The sequence below is a fragment of the Heloderma suspectum genome, chromosome 1, assembly GCF_057233095.1.
Source record: "Heloderma suspectum isolate Gila_16-S chromosome 1, 16-S_ref, whole genome shotgun sequence".
In the NCBI taxonomy this organism is placed as follows: domain Eukaryota; kingdom Metazoa; phylum Chordata; class Lepidosauria; order Squamata; family Helodermatidae; genus Heloderma; species Heloderma suspectum.
The window spans coordinates 413093802-413113856 of record NC_139458.1 but is presented as its reverse complement, the minus strand read 5'-3'; the positions used below and the strand labels follow the sequence as shown (position 1 = coordinate 413113856).

The 20055-nt window shown below is 45.5% G+C and overlaps 1 protein-coding gene across 2 annotated transcripts in view; it reads right to left on the bottom strand.

Moving 5' to 3' along the window:
- TTC7A (tetratricopeptide repeat domain 7A) overlaps positions 1–20055 on the bottom strand; it is a 258341-nt gene that overhangs the window by 236954 nt on the left and 1332 nt on the right. For both annotated transcript variants that reach the window (XM_084829018.1, XM_084829019.1), the window contains exons 2-4: positions 13128–13291; positions 10828–10996; positions 1095–1225 (exon numbers count right to left, since the gene is read on the bottom strand). In XM_084829018.1, coding sequence (XP_084685144.1) covers positions 1095–1225; positions 10828–10996; positions 13128–13291 — 464 coding nt within the window. The remainder of the gene's footprint in view (positions 1–1094; positions 1226–10827; positions 10997–13127; positions 13292–20055) is intronic.

Genomic DNA, 20055 nt, shown 5'->3' with positions numbered 1-20055 from the left:
GGCAGGTGGGCCTGTTCAGCTCAGCAGATGACAAGTCGTGCATATCTGCCAGGGCGGGCTCCAGTTTTTGGAGGGCCCTTTGGCAAGACACCTTCAATGGGCCCCCTCTCTCAGTGAGTCTATCTACTCACTGCCATTGCCACCAGCTGCTATTGCTCATATCCTCCTCTTTCTCATAAAAAGAGCCATGCCGAATCAGATCAAGGGCCAATCTAGTCCAGCATTCTGTTCATACAGTGGCCAACCAGCTGCACCAATGGGAAGCCCCCAAGCAGCGCCCTCCTTCCATATTCCCCAGCAAATGTTGTATATAGGCCTACTGCCTCTGACACTGAAGGTAGCATACAGCCATCAAGACTAGGAGCCACTGATAACCTCCTCCTCCATGAATTTGTCTAACCCCCTTTTAAAGCCCTGCGAGTTGTTGGCCATTGCTACATCTCGTGGTTGTGAGTTCCATAGTTTAATTATGCGCCATGTGAAGAAGCACTCCCTTGCAAAGCACTCAGTAGAGCTACCACTTGCTTGCTTGACAGGCAGAGAGCCAGCGAGCAAAACGGCAGGGGCTTTTACGGCTTCTCCTTCTCACCACCATGGTTTTCTGGGCCACAACAAGTGGCAGGTAAACAAGCAGGTTGCAAGGGTGAAGAGGAGGAGCAAGTCCAAGGGGCTCTCGTCAGTGGGCCCCTGCTGGGGTGTGGGCCCTTGGCATGTGCCCGACCATGCCTACCTTTGACACTGGTCCTGAAGACTGAATGAAGTGTGCTTATAAACTGGCCCTGCGTAAAGTAGAGCTGAAATGAAACATCATCATGCACACTCCAAACTAGGCATGCTGGCTGGGATGATGGGGGTTGTAGTCCAACACCTCTGAAGGAAGCCAGGCTGGGGAAACCTAAACTAGCCCATGAAAGCTTATGCCATAATAAGTTTGCTACTTTGTAAGGGACCACAGGTTGTTTTTATGTCAGCAAAAATAAATAAATGAATAAATAAAATCCAAAGGACCAGCACTGCCATCAGCGCTTGCAGGTGCCTCCATCTCCCACCCCTCCAGATGTCCCTCGGGGCATTTCAAGTAGGCTTGCATTTACCTTCTCAAGTTCTTGCAGGAACAGTTGAGCGACCACACATGCACGTTCAAAACAAGCCATGACTTCCTCCTCCCGTTCCGATAGCCGGGTCCGGGAAGCGATAGAATTGGGTGAGCGTTCCAGTGCCAAGCCTGCAAAAACAGCAACAGCACCCTGTTCAAGCCAGGCTGAAAAGCCGCCGCCAAGCAATTCGCCATCACATACAGCATTGCACGTGGTGGAACCTTCCCTCCATCCTCCCCTGACTGCCACACACATGCACTCCCCACAATTTCCCAGACAGTCTACTCCTGCTCAGTGCATGATTGGCACAACCTCCCCCATTCCTGAAATTGTAGCTACAGTGGCCCAGTTCACATGTCACGATAAGCCAAACTGAGAACAAGCCACGGTGAGTTGGTTGTTCGCTCACTAACCCACATTACTCCCTACAGACAATCAGGCACTCTGCAACTTGCCATGGTTTGTTTCCCCCATAGTCCCGTCTGCTCCCTACGTGTATCCCAGGGGCCTTTGTGGCACAACTCCTCCAGTATCCTCTAATTCCCTACAGAGGGAAACTTTTCCAGCTCCCTCTGATTGCTACACCTTTTCTGAGCAATTATGTTTGCAACTGTTTGTTCTTTTTCCTGGTCCTTCACAAGTGTGCAAATGGGTTCATAATTTTAAAAAAATAATCGGTCCTTCACAAGTGCGCAAATAGGTTCGTAATTTTTCTTATTATTGTTTGTAAGCTCTTTGGAGCAAGGGCCTGTTTTTTGCATAACAGAGCATGCTGCTTCATTAAATTATTTATCTATTGGTGCCAATAGATAAATAACACGCAAAAGGTAAATCATTTATTCTGGCCTCATAATTCAGCCGTTTTCTTTGTGCGCATGGGGAATTTGGGTTACCTTCAACACATAATTTTGATTTTATTTTATTTCTTTAAGAGACACAGTTCCACAAATAAGGTCACTCACACATCATCCTTTCCTGCTCCTCCAGTTAGAATCTTGTGTTTCTTAATAAGTAACCCCCACACCTTCTCTTTAAGGGGAATAGCTCAGTAGCAGAGCACCTACTTTGCATGCAGAGGGTCCCAGGTTCAATTCCCGCCATCTCCAGATAGGCCTGGAAAACACTCCTGTCTGAAACCCTGGAGAACCGCTGCCAATCCACATAGACAGTACTAAGCTAGACAGACCCATGGTCTGATTCAGAGTGGCCTCTCAGCCACTCACACACAGGTTTTCTTCCTCCATCATGCTTCCTCAAGCTTGGATACTGCACAGAATGTACAGAGGAGATTTCAGGAACAGGAACAAACCCTTCTAGTAATTGTTGCTGTTCCTGCAGGTATGTGCAGAATGAAGCTACCTAGATGCAGAGGGCAAAGCATCCTGCAGGTAGTTAACCTCCGAATTTCACACACAGAGATATTCATGTCACAGGCAAGCAAACCTACACGCATACAACCCATGGAATGTCGCATATAAGAGGAAAGACCTGAAGGGAAGCTCCTCACTTCCCTGTGGCTTCAGGAGGAGAAGATAAGAGCATTCTTTTCTTTCTTAGTAATTATTTTTACTGAGTTTTATCACGTTTTCAATGTAATTAATGAGTATATAAAATTATTACAACTTTTTAAAGTAACAAAAGACATCGCATTCTGCATCATATTGGGCTAAGAAAAGCCCCCTCCCCCGTGAAGGGTTCTTTTTTTTACCTTTGTTCCACACTGTGAATTAAATGGCCCATTATACTGCGCTAAAACAGGGGTGGGCAGACTTCGGTCTTGCTGGATCTACTTTTATCTTTATTAAATTCCTGAGGTCCACCAACCTGAACCAGGTGGAAAATAGTGGCTCGAGTGGGCTGACATATGGTAAGAATTAACAAACAAGGTGCCTTTCTGAATAAATGTTCAGCCCAGGAATTTGTGACCAGTATCGGAATCATGTCCTTTCACACACACATACAAACACTCCTGCTTTTTCACCCAAGTATTCTTTTTCAGCAACCTAATTTGTAGGGGCAGAACTGAAGTACTTTGGCCATATAATGAGAAGACAGGATACCCTGGTGAAGATGCTGATGCTAGGGAAAGTGGAAGGCCAAAGGAAGAGGGGCCGACTAAGGGAAAGATGGATGGATGATATTCTGGAGGAGACAGACTCAACCTTGTGGGAGCTGGGGGTGGCGACGGCCAACAGGAAGCTCTGGTGTGGGCTGGTCCATGAAGTCATGAAGAGTCGGAAGCGAGTGAACGAATAAACAACAACAATTTGTAGGGGCAGGAAGAGGGGAGAAGCATTTTAGTTGTTGCTACTGTTAGATTATTGAGTCAGAAACTCCTGCAGATCTACTGCAAATCACCCAAAGATCTATCAGTAGATTCTGATCTACCTTCTGCCCACCCTTGACTAATACATGCACATTGATGCTCTTCCCCATACAGATCCATAGGCACCCTCTCACTCTCTCCCACTCATGCACAAACATGCTTGCACATATAGCTGCATTTACAGCTGCCCAATTACACAAAGTTCCACAGGCACAGAGAAACATGTCATTAGGAGCTACTGGAGCAGGAACTGGGAAGAAAGCTTCAGTTCTCTAGACAGCTGCCCCATGTGGTGAGCTATCAGAACTGCAGCTTACAACAACTTCCTGGAAGTGAAGTATTCTCAGGTTCCAGACTAGCTCCGCCCACTCAGGCTGCCTATTGGGCCCTCATGTTCAGGAAGGGCTATAAAAAGAATTCCTCTTTAGACTGAGACCTTGGCTGAACAACAATGGTCTCCTTTAGTGGCGGCTCCAGGTTTTTGAGGGCCCTTGGGCAATATACCCTCAGTGGGTCCCCTCCCTCAGTGAGTCTGCCTTCTCACCGCCGTTGTCATTTGCTGCTATTGCTGGTCCTTTTCTCACCATTGCTACCACTTGCTTGCTTGACAGGCAGAGAGCCAGCGTGCAGGTAGGCGTAAAATCTCCTGCTCCTCCTTCTCACTACCACCATCGTCTGGACCAGAGCGAGAGGCAGGTGAACAAGCCAGTTGCAATGGTGAAAAGGAGGCGTAATTCCACAAGGCTCTTCTCAGTGGGCCCCTGCTTGAGTATGGGGCCTTGGCAGGTGCCCAACCATGCCTGCCCTCGCCAGGTTCTGGTCTCCCTGGCACGTTTCTGTGTGTCCCTTGACACATTCCTTCCTTCAGCGGGCAGCAGCAGAAAGAACCAAAAACCAACCTATTCCTCTACTAGGCAGGCCAAAGTAGTACTGGAAACCAGAAGCAGCCCCATCTCCTTCCCACCCTCAGGTACCTGCAGGGCCAGTCCAAAACATTTTGCTGCCTGAGGCAGAGCAGCAAATGCTCCTCTCCCCACCCCCATGGGAAGGTGCATAATACCCAAGACCAACCAAGTCAGTTTGGCAACTGAGGCAAAAAATCTCACAAATGCCTCTCCCCCGCCCTCCCCCCGGCTGTAAAAATGCAACAATAACAAATTAAAATAGCTAACAATTTGCTGCCAGGTCATGACACCAAAAATCTGCTGCTTGAGACGGCCCTCTCATTCTACCTAATGATAGGGCCGGCTCTGAGTACCTGTACTTTCTAACTGGGGTCAAGTTGCTTTGGAAAGCACCCGCCAGATGAACGTGTCTTTATGGGCTTGTGCATTCATCCCAAGAAACAGGACTAGAGCCCAGCAACTCCAGGGCCTGTCCAGGCTCCTTACACTACCTCCACCACCATGTTGTCCCACTACAGACACTCCCCTCCCCACATGGTAGGTGCTATTTATCCCTTAGAACAGTACTTTGCCTCTGACTGCCAGAGTGCATGGGAGTGGGGCTAGACCTAGCAGATGGTGGAGCAGCAAAGCAGTTGCAAGGCATGAGAAGGAAATGGAGAAAGGGCCTGACACTCCCTCTCTCCATGCTACAGGAGATGATTCCTCTACATCTCAAGGAACTTGATGACATTACATTTTTTTCCTGTCAAGGGCTGCATTCCCATGGATGTAATCCACCAGGGTTAAAGCCAAAAATGGGCAGGCCCTCCCCATACTCTCTCCTTTGGATACCCCCTTCCTTCTCTCTCTTTCAGACACCCCCTCTTCGCCCTCTTCCTCCCTGTCCAGTGGGCTGCCTGGGGAGGAAGAGATTGCTCCTGCCAGAGGTCTGAACTGAATGCTTCAGAGGCTGTGAGAAATTAGGACGAGGACTGCAGGTTGCCCACCCCGGCACTGAACCACTTCTGTAAATTAATGCTGCTTCATCTTTTTGAACCTAATGATCCTGAATTCCTGCAAAAAGACCTTCTTAAGCAATTGTATACAGCTGCAAAGTCATGTAGAGCATATAACTGGAAGCCTCCAAAGCAACCAACTAAAGAGCAATGAATTTATAAAATTTGGGAGACCATGGGCGCAATCCTATCTTAATAGTTGGCAACCTCCGAACTCGGAGGTTGCCGAGTATTCAATGCAGAGTAGCCGGAGCATGGAGGCAATCCTCGCCTCCGTGACCAGCCCCCCCGTATTTTCCCTAGACGGGCAATTTCGCCCATCTACGCACACCTTTGGGGAGGGAAGGAGGCCAGGATGTGCATAGGAAGCTGGGTAAAGCAGCTTCCACATTCTCCTCCCCTCTCCCACGACCACCCCCTTTTCACTGTCTCCATACTCCATTTCCAAGTGCGGAGATGTAACTGGCACAGAGAGAACCACACTGGCTCCGAGGGGGCGGGGAATACAGTTTCTGGGCTCCGAGGTCAGAGCCCTGGTGCTGACCTCAGACCCCAGAAACCGAAATACCCTATGTCCTCCAGACATAGGGGACACAGGATTGCACCCTATGAGTATGTATAAACTTACTCAGCGAGCAAAGAATCCTAACTTCAAGAATGATATTACAGCACCATGATTTCCATTTATTTCCTGTGTTGAAACTCTTCAAGCTTTTGATAAAATCCCAACCAAGTACAATTCCCTTATATTTTTTCTGAATAATACACACATACACACAAAATGACATACACTTGCACACACTTCTTTTACGTGTTGTATAACTTGTATTTTTACTTTCATTAGGTATTGAGCTTCTATTCAGGCCGTTTTACCATAGATAGTCTATAACCAATATGCTTATGGAAGAAGATTTGTAATTAGTGAATTCCTTTGCTTCTTTAGTGATTTTGTTTTATTATTATGTACATACTTCATTTTGTTGCCTGCATTTTGTTAACTTTATTTCGAAATGAAATAAAATTTCATAATTAAGCTAAGCTGGTTTAAGGAACTAAGCTTTCTGCAACAACATCTGACACCTGTGTCCCTCCCTCGAGATCAGATATTTTTTCCACTGCCTGTTTGTTGCTCTGGTCAGGATGGAGCAGCTCCCCAGAGGATGTTACAGGGTCTAATCAGGGCAGCCAACCATAACCGGTCCAAGAACTCCAGTGTCTCTGCAGATGCTGCTACTATGGACAACAACTGTCAGTCCCAGCTTAAACTGGTTGACCTGGCCTTACGAGGAACAGACCAATGACCAACAGTGCAATCCTAAGCATGTCTACTTGGAAGGAGCTGCAATTGAGTTTTTAGGGACTTATCCCCTAGTGGACTCTAGTTCATAGAAGCTTACGCTGTAATAAATGTGCTAGTCCTTAAGGTGCAACAGATTAACATGGATGCCACTTTGGAACCCTGGTAAGTGTGCTTAAGATTACAAGCAACTCAAGTCCAGCATCTCAAGGATCGTATCCCCCAACTCACCCCCATGAACTTGCCCCAGCACTACAATCCTTTTCTGATATCTTTTTCTGAGACTTACTGCCATTAGATATACAGCAGGTAGGCATGAGAGAAATTACCCTTCCAACATGGACTGGACACTTTTTGTGAATTACATTTTATAAGGCTGCAAGCACATAATTCTATATTTGGGCATGCTTACCCAAGGACACGCCGAAGAATTGATGCTTTCGAACTGTGGTGCTGGAGAAGACTCTTACGAGTCCCCTGGACTGCAAGGAGATCAAATCAGTCCATCCTAAAGGAAATCAACGCTGAGTGCTCATTGGAAGGACAGATACTGAAGCTGAAGCTCCAATATTTTGGCCACCTAATGCGAAGAGAAAACTCTCTGGAAAAGACCCTGATGCTGGGAAAGACTGAAGGCAAAAGGAGAAGGGGACGGCAGAGGATGAGATGGCTAGATAGCATCACCGATGCAATGAATATGAACTTGAGCATGCTCCGGGAGAGAGTGCAGGACAGGAAGGCCTGGCGTGCTATGGTCCATGGGGTCACGAAGAGTCGGACACGACTGAACGACTGAACAACAACAACAATCCAAGGACAAGGAGGGGAAAAAGTGAGAATCAACCCAAATGCACCTGTAACTGACCCCACACTTCTTAATTAAACAACTGGCACAATACTGCACAGAATTAATTTAAGGGCATCTACCAGTTTCCAGCAATCCATCTAAGCTGTGACACCAACATTGTGAAATCCCATCTCATGAAAGCCTGCCTAATCAATCTTTTATGTTCATTTTGCCACCAGGTGAAAACATATCTCTTTAGGGAGTCTGGCCTGTTTTCTGCTGCTTTGATAGCGGAGGCCTCGGGCTTCTTTGTTTTTACCACACTGGCTGTTTCTGCTGTGGCTATTTCTCGGTTTTGAATTTGGGGCCACAGCTCCGTGACAGAGCACATCTTTGCATGCAGGAACTCCCAGCTTCAATCCCCAGCATCTCCAGGTAGCAAGCCATGTGAAACACTCTCTGCTTGAGATCCCGGAGAGCCAGTCAGAGTAGCTGGGATCAGGTTAGATCAGGGGTGTTGAATCTATTTCAGCCCAAGGGGCTCTCAGGGGCTGCATTACAGTGGTGGGAGGGGCTAGAGGCAAGGGGAGGCAGGGTCAAAGGCAGAAGAGGACGGGCCAACATCCGAAAAAAATACTAGCATACTTTAGCTTAAGGGTGCAATCCTATGCATCCTTCGGCAGAAAAAAGTCCTACAACTCCCTGCGTTCCACAGGCATCTATGCTGATGGGGGAAGGCTGAGAGTTGTAGGACTTTTTTCTGTCTAAATATGCATAGGATTGCTCTCTAAAACTCTTAATCCTACTAATTAAGCCTTAGGAAAAGCATTTCGGCCTTTTAGAATGGGCAGAAAAAACTGCACAGAAAGTAGGAAACCACTAAACCATTGATGGTCGAGCCTTTTAGGGAACCCTAGGAGGACCGGATTTGGCCCCCCAGCCTGAGGTTCTGCACTGCTGTGTTAGATGGACAGTCGGACTTGGTATAAGGCAGTTTCTGATGTTGTCCCAGTGGCATTTTACACTGCATCTTTATGACTTGTATTTATGATTGTTGTTGTATGATTTCAGTTCTTATTAGAAAAGCAGGATACAATTTAAAAATTTTCATTCTGGAGTTTCATTTTGCTTAATTTTTTGCCTTACTTTATTCTACTTTGTATTTGTTTTCTGTTTTATTCTTATGTAACCTGCCTTGGAAGGATGGCTGAACGGCAGTATATAAATCTTAGTTACACACACACACACACACACACACACATATAAAATACAAGCACGCTTTAACTCTAAATGGTCAGAGCTACTGCAAATTACACATATATACATTTGAGAAATGGAGGCTTCCGTGTGCATTATTACAAACTCACAAATGAAGCTGACCCTTCCTGATGTCACCCAACTGAATAGAAAGTTAACCCCTTCTACTGCAGTGACCACAACCATTCTCCAGATATGCACAGAAGAGACTTGCCCAAAGCCAACAGAGAAGCGGACCAATCGGACATATCAAATGCACATAGTTGTGCGCTAAATTCCAATGGTATACGTGGAGTTTTAGTTTTGATCTTTACATACCAGTTGAAGGTATCTGATCATCCCAGAGCTCCCATTCACCTAACAAGCTGGCAGGCATGCTGAAAAGGAGTAGAAGAGGGTAGAGAAATAGATGGCAACTATTTCAGCAACATTTATAAGAAGAGCTGAAAGCAAACAGAAGATGAAGACTGCAGGAAGAGTTTTTAAAACCGAGAAAAATAGCTGGAGAATTGCCCCAGCATGTCTGTGACCACCCCCACCACCCACCCCCGTCCCACACTCCCGCAAAATAAAATAAAATTACATGCACCAGAGAAACAGTTTTTCACCATGATGCCTGAAACAGAGGACAACTGTAAAGTGTTATACAGAGCAAAGGAGAACCAGATGCTTCAGGTAACTGGCTAGGCACTACTGAGAAAGATTAGAGGCTATAGCAGAGAGCCAACAATGGGATGCTACAGCACAAAATGCCAATGTCATTTTAAGCTGCATGGAAAAGAAGCATCATGAGTCAAAGTAACAGTGCCACTCCTACACCATACCAGGAAGTCATTCTCAAAAGCAGTAGTCTTCAACCTTTTAAGACCTTTTAATGCCAACCTGCAACATGGGAACGAGTTGTTATTATTTTAACATTGTCCCTCTTTCTCCTCTTCTCTATCCATGTTTCGCAGGGCATCTCTACATTGCAGATGTAACAGTCATTTCTTCTACCTTGGGGATGGTTGTTCCAAGCATGTACAGGAGTGGGGTGGAACTCTAAGACGGGTGGGGAACTTCTGGTCCTCCAGATGTTGGAAGGTCATCAGCCCCAGCCAGCATGGCCAATGGTCAGGGATGATGGGAGTTGTAGTCTAGCAACATCAGGAGGCCCACAGGTTCCCCACCCCTATTCTAAGTCTTAATATGGCCTTGTTGGTCATTCTGAAACTAACAGAATGTCACCACGTAATACCTCGACAGCGGGCTTTCTCGGCAGAGGCACCCACCCTCTGGAAAACCCTCCCCCATGCAGTTCAGGAGGCAGAAAATGTAGCATCTTTCAAATGCCTCCCAGAAACACGCTTGTTCACCCAGGCTTTCCCTGGCTTGTAATTAAATTAAGCATCCTGCTCCATCTTACTGCCCCTTGTATTGCTCTGCAGTACTATAATTACTGGATTTTTTAATACTGTATTTTAAATGTGATTTTAATATTTTTATGCAAAACTCTTAGGGATTTTATTATCTTAAGCAGTATAGAAGTATCACAAATAAATACATATCTGCACAAAACTGTAATTCCTAGGATGTGGGCTAGGGAATCCATGACGCTTAAAATTAGTATAAAACAAATACGAACTTGTAGTATGGGTACTGCACATTCTCTCTTTCTATTTTTATTCTTTTTTTAAGAAATTGTCATGGAGCTATTGGCGTGACCCAACTGAGATGGGACCATGATCTGTTTGTAGGTCCCAATCACCAGCTGAAGACCACTGATTAAAAGTACCACGTTGAGTACTGCTTGATTGTTCCACAAGATGAAAAGGATTCACAAGGATTACAAGGATGATCAAGTGTCTACGCTTCAAATCGTAAGAGGCAAGGCCAAAGAGGCGATGTAACTGTGGCTCCTACACCAACATTTTCAAACATTTTTTAGATAGCTATGTGTACAATATATGCATTAAAATGTGGCGTACTTATATGCAATTATTGGCCAACTTTTCAGAAGTTATTAATACCGAATACCCTCTAAAATCCATTAGAAAATACCTTTCAACTTCAGAGAGGACAAAACTTAGGCTTATGCGAGTTGATTTTTCCAAATCACCATCACCAAATATAGAAATGGTTCCAGCCAAATGTAGAAATAATCCCCCCAAAGACCATTACCTTTGATAACAAAAGCTTCTGTTAGCAGACGCAGCATATACAGAGGCTTCCTCTCTACTACGATGTCATCAAGACCAGCTCTTGCATACATGCTGACAGCATCCCTGTAAGAGCCCTCGACATAATGCAGCTTCGCTAGGATCAGCATCGCTTCCGTCATATCTTTTGGCTGGAAAAGACAAGGTTTTCGTCAATAACAAGATAAGACACAGCTGCAGTATGGCAACATTGCTTCAGAATTATGCCTGTATTCAAGCCCAGGTAGAATCAAGCCCCTCAATACACATCCCTTGTGAGCTTTGATGTATACACTGAGCTGCAATAAGCACAAACCTTTCCATTCATTGAAAGAAATACACACATGGATCTCCTTCCTCCACTGAAATTAATGAGGGAGCTATTGAGAACAGGAGGGTTGCTACATATACCATGGAGCTCCTCTTGGAATAGTGATGACAGGGGATCACACCAAAAAAGGGTGGAAGCTAGAAGTCAATTTGTCCTTAGAGTTTTAAAGCCATTAGTAGGCACAATAACAAGGGTCAGTAAGGGTTCAAGGCTAATGAACCATGCTGGATGCATCAGAGAGCCTTGGGTACAAACAGGGATCACAAGGTGGGGCGTGGGGGTGGATGGTGCTTAGCAGCCAAGTGGAGCCAAATAAGTTTTCTTTTTAGACTGGGCTTCTTATGTATAAAAGGACTAGCAAGTTCATTCTGTTCAGTAGTAATTGTGGTTTCAGTCCATTAGAAGCCTGTCACGGTTTGCTCTGCTGTTTTATACTTCTGGCTGCTTATAACGCAGTAAAGTTTACCACACCCTTCACTTTCTGGATTCAGATACTGGATTCAGTCTGCGTTATTCAGCCACTTAGGCTAACAGCTCCCACACATTTAAGTTATTACTGGTCGCGGGGGGAACTTTTCTTTTTTACAAGAATGTCTAGGAATCATGCTATATCATGTCTGCAGCAAAAGCCCAGGAATTTGTTCTGAGTACCAGAACTGAGGTGAGCTCACAGTCATTCCACACAAAAATTCACTCCTAGTTACCTTAAGCTTTCTTCATTTCAATATAAGTTATATTTAGGGATGGGGGTGGGGGGAGTCCTGTTGTTGCTGCTATTGTTAAAAAATGGAGAATAAAAAATCCTTGCTGATCCACTGCAAATCACCCAGAGATCTACCAGTAGATCCACATCTACCTTCTTCCCGCTGCACCTGAAGGCAGCACACACAGCTCTGTTCTCCAACACATTGCCACTGGTCCCTCCCCTAGCATCTGCTGCCTGAGACAACTGCCTCACTCTGCCTAAAGGTAGGGCCGGCCCCTTGTGCCACCTGCACAACCTGGTAATTTACCCAGTCTGTCAAATAGACCAACAAGGATGAGCAGTGGAGCAGATACAGGACTGTAAAAGTCAGCAATGCTGAGAATAAAAAACAAGACAGGATTGCAAAATTCAGCTATGCTGAATCGGTAGCTGTGACCCTGGGCAAAATGATCCCATGTGGAAATTCCCTAGTAGCGAGCCAGTGGAAAGGGGAAAGGGACAGGTTGCATAACAATACTTTCAAAGTCAAACTGTGCTGGCCACAATATACCCTCCCATTTAAAAAAAAAATGCAAAGGTTTTAACCCTCAGTTTCCTTTACTGCCTCTAAAGCAGACCTGTAGAATTGTAAGTGGGGGCCACAATAAAATGTTGCAGCGTGGAGTACTACTGTTCAGGGTTTCAGCCAGCCATGCCCTTTTCTAGGGTACTCCATTACATTCACCTCCCCACTGGTTTTCTGCCACCCACCCCAAACAGTCAACCAGTATTCCACCATCTCTCAGCATGCTCAGTCCACATTGGGCTTTTGGGGGGCTCCCTTCACCCCCATTTACATTGCTTTTTCTAAATTATTTTTGTACTTCTGCAAATCTTGGAGTTCCCCCCACCAAGCCTGCTGCTACCTTCCTTTTTTGCATGGATGATGGTACTGTTTCAGCTATATAAGGACAGGCTGCGAGTTTAATGTATTAAATCTTAATAAAAGATTATATATATATATATATATATATATATACACACACACACATACATACGCACACACACACACACACACACACATATTTTCCCCTGAATGAAAAATGCTGCGAAAAGAAGGCAAATAGCACATTTACTGGAGTCATTAAGAAATGCAGGACTGGTGTGGAAGAGATAGATGGGATTGAATGGTTATGTGATCCTTGTAATTGTGCATCATTAGCAGCATCTTAAGCGTTCATGTTTTATGTCTGCTGAGAATGCTCACCAGCAACTTCCCTCGGTTTAGAATGCCAGTCAAATGCTTTTTGGCGTCGCTCATTTTGGGCTCATTTTTTTCCATTAATGGGATGGCGTCCTTGATTTTGGCAAAGTTCTCTTTTAAGCATAGCTCCAGCAGTGCTTCCGCAACAAGTAGATTCCCGTAGTCTTCTGGAAGACAAAGTGGGATGGAGTAAAGAGAAGTCACACACAATGTCATGTTCCCATATATAGCAAGCCAGAAAGATAAATACAGAACTGTAGCCATCCTATTATAAACATTCCCTTGTACAAGGAAGTTCTAACACTGAGTGCAAAAGTTTTTTGTCTAGGAAGAAACTCATTTAGATAATTCTCTGTTGATTGGGGGAGAATTTGGGGAGGGGGAAGCATGCTTCCATTTTTCACAGGAAGATTTTGCCAATCCCATACATACTGGGTCCTATTTTTGTTGTTAATAGGAGCTCATTAGAGAAAGAAACACTAGCTTTGTATTGTAAGTTCTGTTACAATGAGAGAGGGGGAAAGAGAGTTTGTTCAGTGCTAAAAACATTATTGGAGATAACTCACATTTTAGCTGCAAGTAATTGTCATCATTTGCTTGTCATTCTATGACCCTAGCCAATGCCAAATGTTACAAATTAGTTCCAGATCTGCACTGCAATCCTATGTACACTGACATGGGACTAAGCCATTGAACACAGTGGGACTTACTTCTGAGTAAAGATGCATGGGGTTGCACTGTATGTTAGTTTCACTTAGAGAACATAAGAAGAGCCATGCTGGATCAAACCAAGGGTCCATCTAGTCCAGCACTCTGTTCACACAGCAGCCAACCAGATACCTGTGGGAAACCCACAACTAGGACATGAATGCAACAGCACCCTCCCACCCAAGTTCCCCAGCAACTGGTGTACATAGGCTCACTGCTTCTGGTACTGGAGCTAGCACAGAGCCAGCAGGACTAGTAGCCTCTGATAGCCTTCTCCTCCAGGAATTTATCTAACCCCCTTTTAAAGCCATGCAAATTGGCGGCCATCACTACGTCTTCAGGTAGCAAATTCCATAGTTTAACTATGCGCTGAGTGAAGAAGTATTTCTTTTTATCTGTCCCGAATCTGCCATCAGTCAGGTTCATGGGATGACCCCATTGGGGTATTATGAGAGAGGGAGAAAAAGGTCTCCCTATCCACTTTCTCCACACCATGCATGATTTTGTACACCTCTACCACGCCTCGCCTTACTCGCCCTTTCCCTAAGCTAAACAAGCCCAGCTGTTGGAACCTTTCCTCATAGGGGAGTTGCTCCAGCCCCTTGAAGGTTTTAGTTGCCCTTTTCAGCACTTTTTCCAACTCTATGTTATCCTTCTTTAGGTGAGGTGACCAGAACTGCACACAGTATTCCAAGTGTGGTCACACCATAGATTTGCATAAGGGCAGTATGAGCGGGAATGGTGGGGAGCGACAAGGCAAACTACCACCTCATCCCCAGCCCAGCCAACATGCAGAAGATGAGCTGGCAGTTTCATCCATCTGTTCCACCTGGCGGATCCAATATTTACAGTTCCCTTCCCCCACTGTCAGCAGTAGGGGGGAGGGGGGATTAGTTAGGCTAGGTCCAGGGCAGCTTGCAGGCCTGGATCAGGCCCATCTGGGGGAACAAAGCGGCTCTAGATTCAACACCAGCTTCTCCTCATCCTATCCATGGAATGCCCCATCTTGCGACTTTCTGCCTGCTACCACTGGCAGCTGCTTCCCACTGACCCAGGGAACAGCGGGAATCCCCACCACAGTGGAGACCTCCCCCTGCTCCCAGCTGGGCTCTTCTCTGTCAGCAAATCATAGAATAGTAGGGTTGGAAGGGGCCTACAAGGCCATCGAGTCCAACCCCCTGCTCAATGCAGGAATCCAAGTCAGAGCATCCCTGGCAGATGGCTGTCCAGCCTCGTCTTGAATGCCTCCAGTGTGGGAGAGCCCACCACCTCCCCAGGTAATGGGTTCCATTGTCGTATTGCTCTAACAGTCAGGACGTTTTTCCTGATGTTGAGCCAGAATCTGGCTTCCTGTCACTTGAGCCCATTATTCTGTGTCCTGCACTCTGGGATGATTGAGAAGAGATCCTGGCCTTCCTCTCTGTGACAATCTTTCAAGTACTTGAAGAGCGCTATCATATCTCCCCTCAGTCTTCTCTTTGCAAGGCTAAACATGTCTCCTCATCGGGCTTTGTTTCCAGTCCCCTGATCATCTTCGCTGCCCTCCTCTGAACCCTCTCCAGTTTGTCTGCATCCTTCTTAAAGTGTGGCACCCAGAACTGGACACAGTACTCCAGATGAGACCTAACCAGTGCTGAGTAGAGGGGAACTAGTACTTCAAAGAGGTGCCAACAAGCCATCCCAAATCCCTCCCACCATCAACACAGAGGAGTTAAGATTGTGGTCTTAGTTCCCATTGAAATCAATGGTATTTAAGCAAAGTCATGATCGACTTCCTCAATTGATTTCAAAGGGATGCAAGTGCAACTAACTTTGTCTGTATGCAGCCTTCTGGCCTTCATTTTCACATTTCTATCTACATCCTAGCCCACCCAAGGGGTCTCGCAGCAGCTTAAATAACCAAATAAACAATAACATAGGAGGATAAAATACAAAGATAAGAAACAATCCTACTAATAAAAATAGCAGTGATGCTTGGAAACTATCCAGGTTCCCAAAACAGCATCAGCCAGCAGAAAAAACTTCCTCTAAACAAGAAGTTTTTTACCAGTTCCTAAAGGTCTCCAACAACCTAGTCTGGCAGGCATCTCTAAAATGGGAATTCCAAATTACAGTTAGTGGGAAAGCTACGCACAATATATTTTCAATCAGAATTATCTTCAATTTGATACAAATCCTCAAAAAATCACTGCAAATCATCAGTAAGATTCCTTTTTTGAAGTGTTTAAGAACCACATGTGATTAATATACCATTTTGGCTAAACTTAGCTTACTGCTGATTCTGATAAAGGATTAATCCTGGCTTCAATCACTTACCTGGGAAGAAGCTCCATTGAACACAGTGTTACTTACTACTGAGCAAACATATATAGGATTGCACTGAGACTTATGCCCTCAGTGGTACCACTTTTGCTCGAATTCCAGTAAGGTAGCCATGCTTGATTGAATTCAAGCATGCAGAAGAAGCACATGGCACAGTCCTTGAAATGACAATACCACTTCAGACTGGTGTATTGTATGGTTTAATGCTTCCCCCCCCCCAAAAAAAAACTCCCTGCAACAAACGCTAGCACAGCAGGGAGAAATGTTCAAGTCTGATGGGCAAGCATTCTGCTGCAAGGAGAGTTGTTTGAAAACAGAGAGAAATAATCAAAATGCAATTCCCCCACCCACTTGCAGCCGGAAGCAGTACATGCTTTCCAGGTACATGCTCCTTCTACATATTTGAATTGCTCCTCAAGTCTGTAGCACCAAGAAGCCGATGAATGTATAAATGCTTTTAGTGACGATCTGAGTCATTGAGCTTGCGTAGGCAGCAATCCCATCTCTTCAGCTGCTCCAACGCAGTCAAACATAATAAGGCTGCAGTTCTGAGCTACCCCAGCGACAAAATTCTATAAATAAAAGTGGGAAGAAGGGGTGAATATGTTTATTTATTTATTTATAAATATCTATAATATCTATAAATAAATAAATAAATAAATAAGTGTGTGTGCGCGCGCGCGCGCGTGTATATATATATATCCTTTTTACAGAAATACATCTGCTCCGCTAGAATTATCTGAGTAAACTCAGAGTGATTTATTGCATGCTCAGGGAGCTCTTAAGCCTATAAGAGACATTCACTTCAATGGAAAGGATAAGCATACAACAGTGCGCAAGGATAGACCTTGCACCTCTATTGAAGCAAATGCGGAATCACACCATGCTTGAACAGGCATTTCATGTGTATCTATCAGGAGCTGTGGGATGTGTGCAGCTGCCCCATGTGGTGAACCACTGAACTGCAGGTGGCAGCTTTCCTAGTGAAGTAACTTCAGGCCCTGGACTGCCTCTGCCCACTCAGGCTGACTGGGCCGGCCCTGACATTAGGCAGAGTGAAACGGTCGCCTCAGGCAGCAGATGTTGGAAAGAGGCAGGAAGGTGTTGGAGGGAAAAGCCTGTGCCAAGCGGCTTGCCCTGTGCCCCCTAAGCTAGCCTGCTGCCTTCAGGTACAGTGCAGGATGCTGTTCTATCACCAGTGTTGAGGAAACAGTCAAAAAGATGGATTGAGAGAGGGCATCATTTTGTTGTTCGCCTCAGAAAGCAAAGTGTCTTGGGACAGCCCTGCAGGCTGGCGATCAGATCCTTCTGGGCAGTAAGGAGTATAAAGACTTTCTGTTCCAGCTGACTGCTTGAGCAGCAAGGTCTTCCTGAACTCTGGTGTGGTCCTGTGTCTCTATTTATTCCTCTGTCCTGCCTCCTGGTTTTTCCTTTTGCCCCAACTTGCTCTTAGGTCTCAACTCCTGGCTTGTTCCTCAATCCTGCCACTTGGTTTGACCATCGATCTTCATAACTATTGGCTTGTCCCATGGCTTCTGCTTCCATGCTCCTGGCTCACCTCAGACTGCTCCCCAAGGCCCAGCCCTGACAGTAATCGGAACACATGTGGGCCTCTGTGTTACAGTGGCTGGACATAATCTAGAGAAAGTTGTCAATAAGCATCTGGATGCGGTTGACCCTGGACTTCCAACGGGCTTTTGGCAAAGTTCCTCACCAAAGACTCCTGAGCAAGCTTAGCAGTCATGGAATGAGAGGAGAGGTCCTCTTATGGATATTCAACTGGTTAAAGATCAGAAATCAGACAATAGGGATAAACTACTCCCCATCCCTTTTTCCTTGTGTGTCATGTCTTTTCAGAATGTAAGCCTGTGAGCAGGGACTGTCTCATTTTAGTAATTGTAAACCGCTCCATGAGGCTTTGGGGCTGAAGAGCAGGATATAAATACTTTAAACATATAGTAAGTATATGTCTTTTGCACCAGGCTCCAGTCAGTGGATCTTGGGGTTCCACCAAGAAATAACAAAGTCGATCCGACAAGACTGAAGTCTGCCCATCCCTGCTCTAGAACACTCTCAACACCCTGTGTTACCCACAACTGCTCTAGAATACACCCAACCATTCTAGAATACATCCAACACCCCCATCTCTGAACATTATAGGGAAGATGGGTAAGCTGCTACAAAATGACTCCAGCTTCTAGTATTATGAGAGAGGGAATCCACTTTCTCCACACTAGGCATAATTTTATACACCTCAATCATTTGTAGTCATGTATAATATTATACACCAGATGCAGGCAACCTGGTACCCTCCAGATGTTTTGGGCAGCAAATCACACAACAGCTGACCATTGGCCATGCTGGCTGGGGATGGTGGAAGTTGTAGTCCAACACATCTGGAGAGCCCCTGGGGCTGTTATACACCATAATATGTACCCACTTTGTGAGCACCACTCTGAAGCATGGTCTCTTCTTCTTACCCTGAGATTTTTTGTTATTATTTGATGGTGTCCTTCTCTTCTTTCTGCTCATTTTTGTTTGTTTGTTTGTTTTCCTCTCCAGGCCTGCTGGCAACAGTAGCTGCCTGTGAAACAGAGACTGAGAGAGAAGTGTGTGTGCCGAAATATGCATGTGTGGCATTTGTGCACATTTGGTCTTGGGTGGGGCCCACTTGCCAATTTAAAATTGGCAGTGCAGCCCATCCAGAGAAACAAAATGGCTCCCCGGCCCTGGTTCAAGCCTGAAATTTCAAAAGGAAAAGCCAACGCCGGTGAGTAATTTCCTCCACCTCTTTATCCCAGACCATTATTTTTTACTGAAAAGTTTCTCTTTGGGGTTTCAATGATGTCTAAGACGTGACCAAGATAAACATAGCTGTACATCGTTTCCAAAAGCTGGAGACCACAAAATCTTTTTTTTTCTTTCCTTTTTCTACCTCAGGGGTGCAGCTGGGCAGGCAACTCTTAACAGGATGTGAAAACATGAATCATCTCCACTCTTTCTAATCTCCTCCCAGCTGAAATCAACAGGCTACAGAAGACAGGAGGAATGTCTAAAACTTTAAAAGGTACACACTTCCTCAGCTAAGCTATCTACACACCTGCAATTTAAAATATGATCAAAACCAATTTAATATTCATGGTTTTCCCCCAAAGACTGCTGAGAATTGGGCTCGTCAAGGCAAGGTGGGGCTAAAAAGATGAGTGTTGGCACCTCACTGGGGACAGCATTCTACAGTCAGGGGGCCACCACCAAGAATGCCCTCTCCCACTGCCAACCTCAGACTCAGAAGAGGGTGCTGATGAGCATCATATGTGGCAATGGAATCACTATTAAGAGGTAGGGAGGCCTCTGCCAACACACACGCCCTCCAGCAACACTGCTGATGATGCTTCTACTGTAACCTACATTTGAAGGCCATAGGAGTAGCAAGACACACACAGGCAAGCAAGTGCCTCAGTAGTGGTGGTGCAGCTGTTTGGGCCTTGGGGCCAAAGTTCAACACCCCACAGGGAGGGGGCGGGAGGCACATGACCACCCAGAGAGTGCAGGTGATGAGAGTGGCAGAAGCAAACTATTTTATTCCTGTAGTCATGATAGTGTTATGCTTTGAGTTTAAAATGCAAAACTGCACATGCTCAGATTATTTATTATTATTATTATTATTATTTTAAAATCCAGTTTAGCAAACAGTTTTGTTGTTGTTCTAAAATGTCCAGAACACAAACAGTTGTAAACCATGGAATGGTGGTTGGAGGCAAAAAGAAACGCTACTTGTGCAATTCACAACTGCTGTGTCCAGGGGCCTTCCTTCTCTTCCTGCTAATTGGGGCCCTGGACTTCTGTCCCCAAATCCTACTATAGCAATGCCACTGGGGAGCCTAGCAACAGAGCAGTAGCC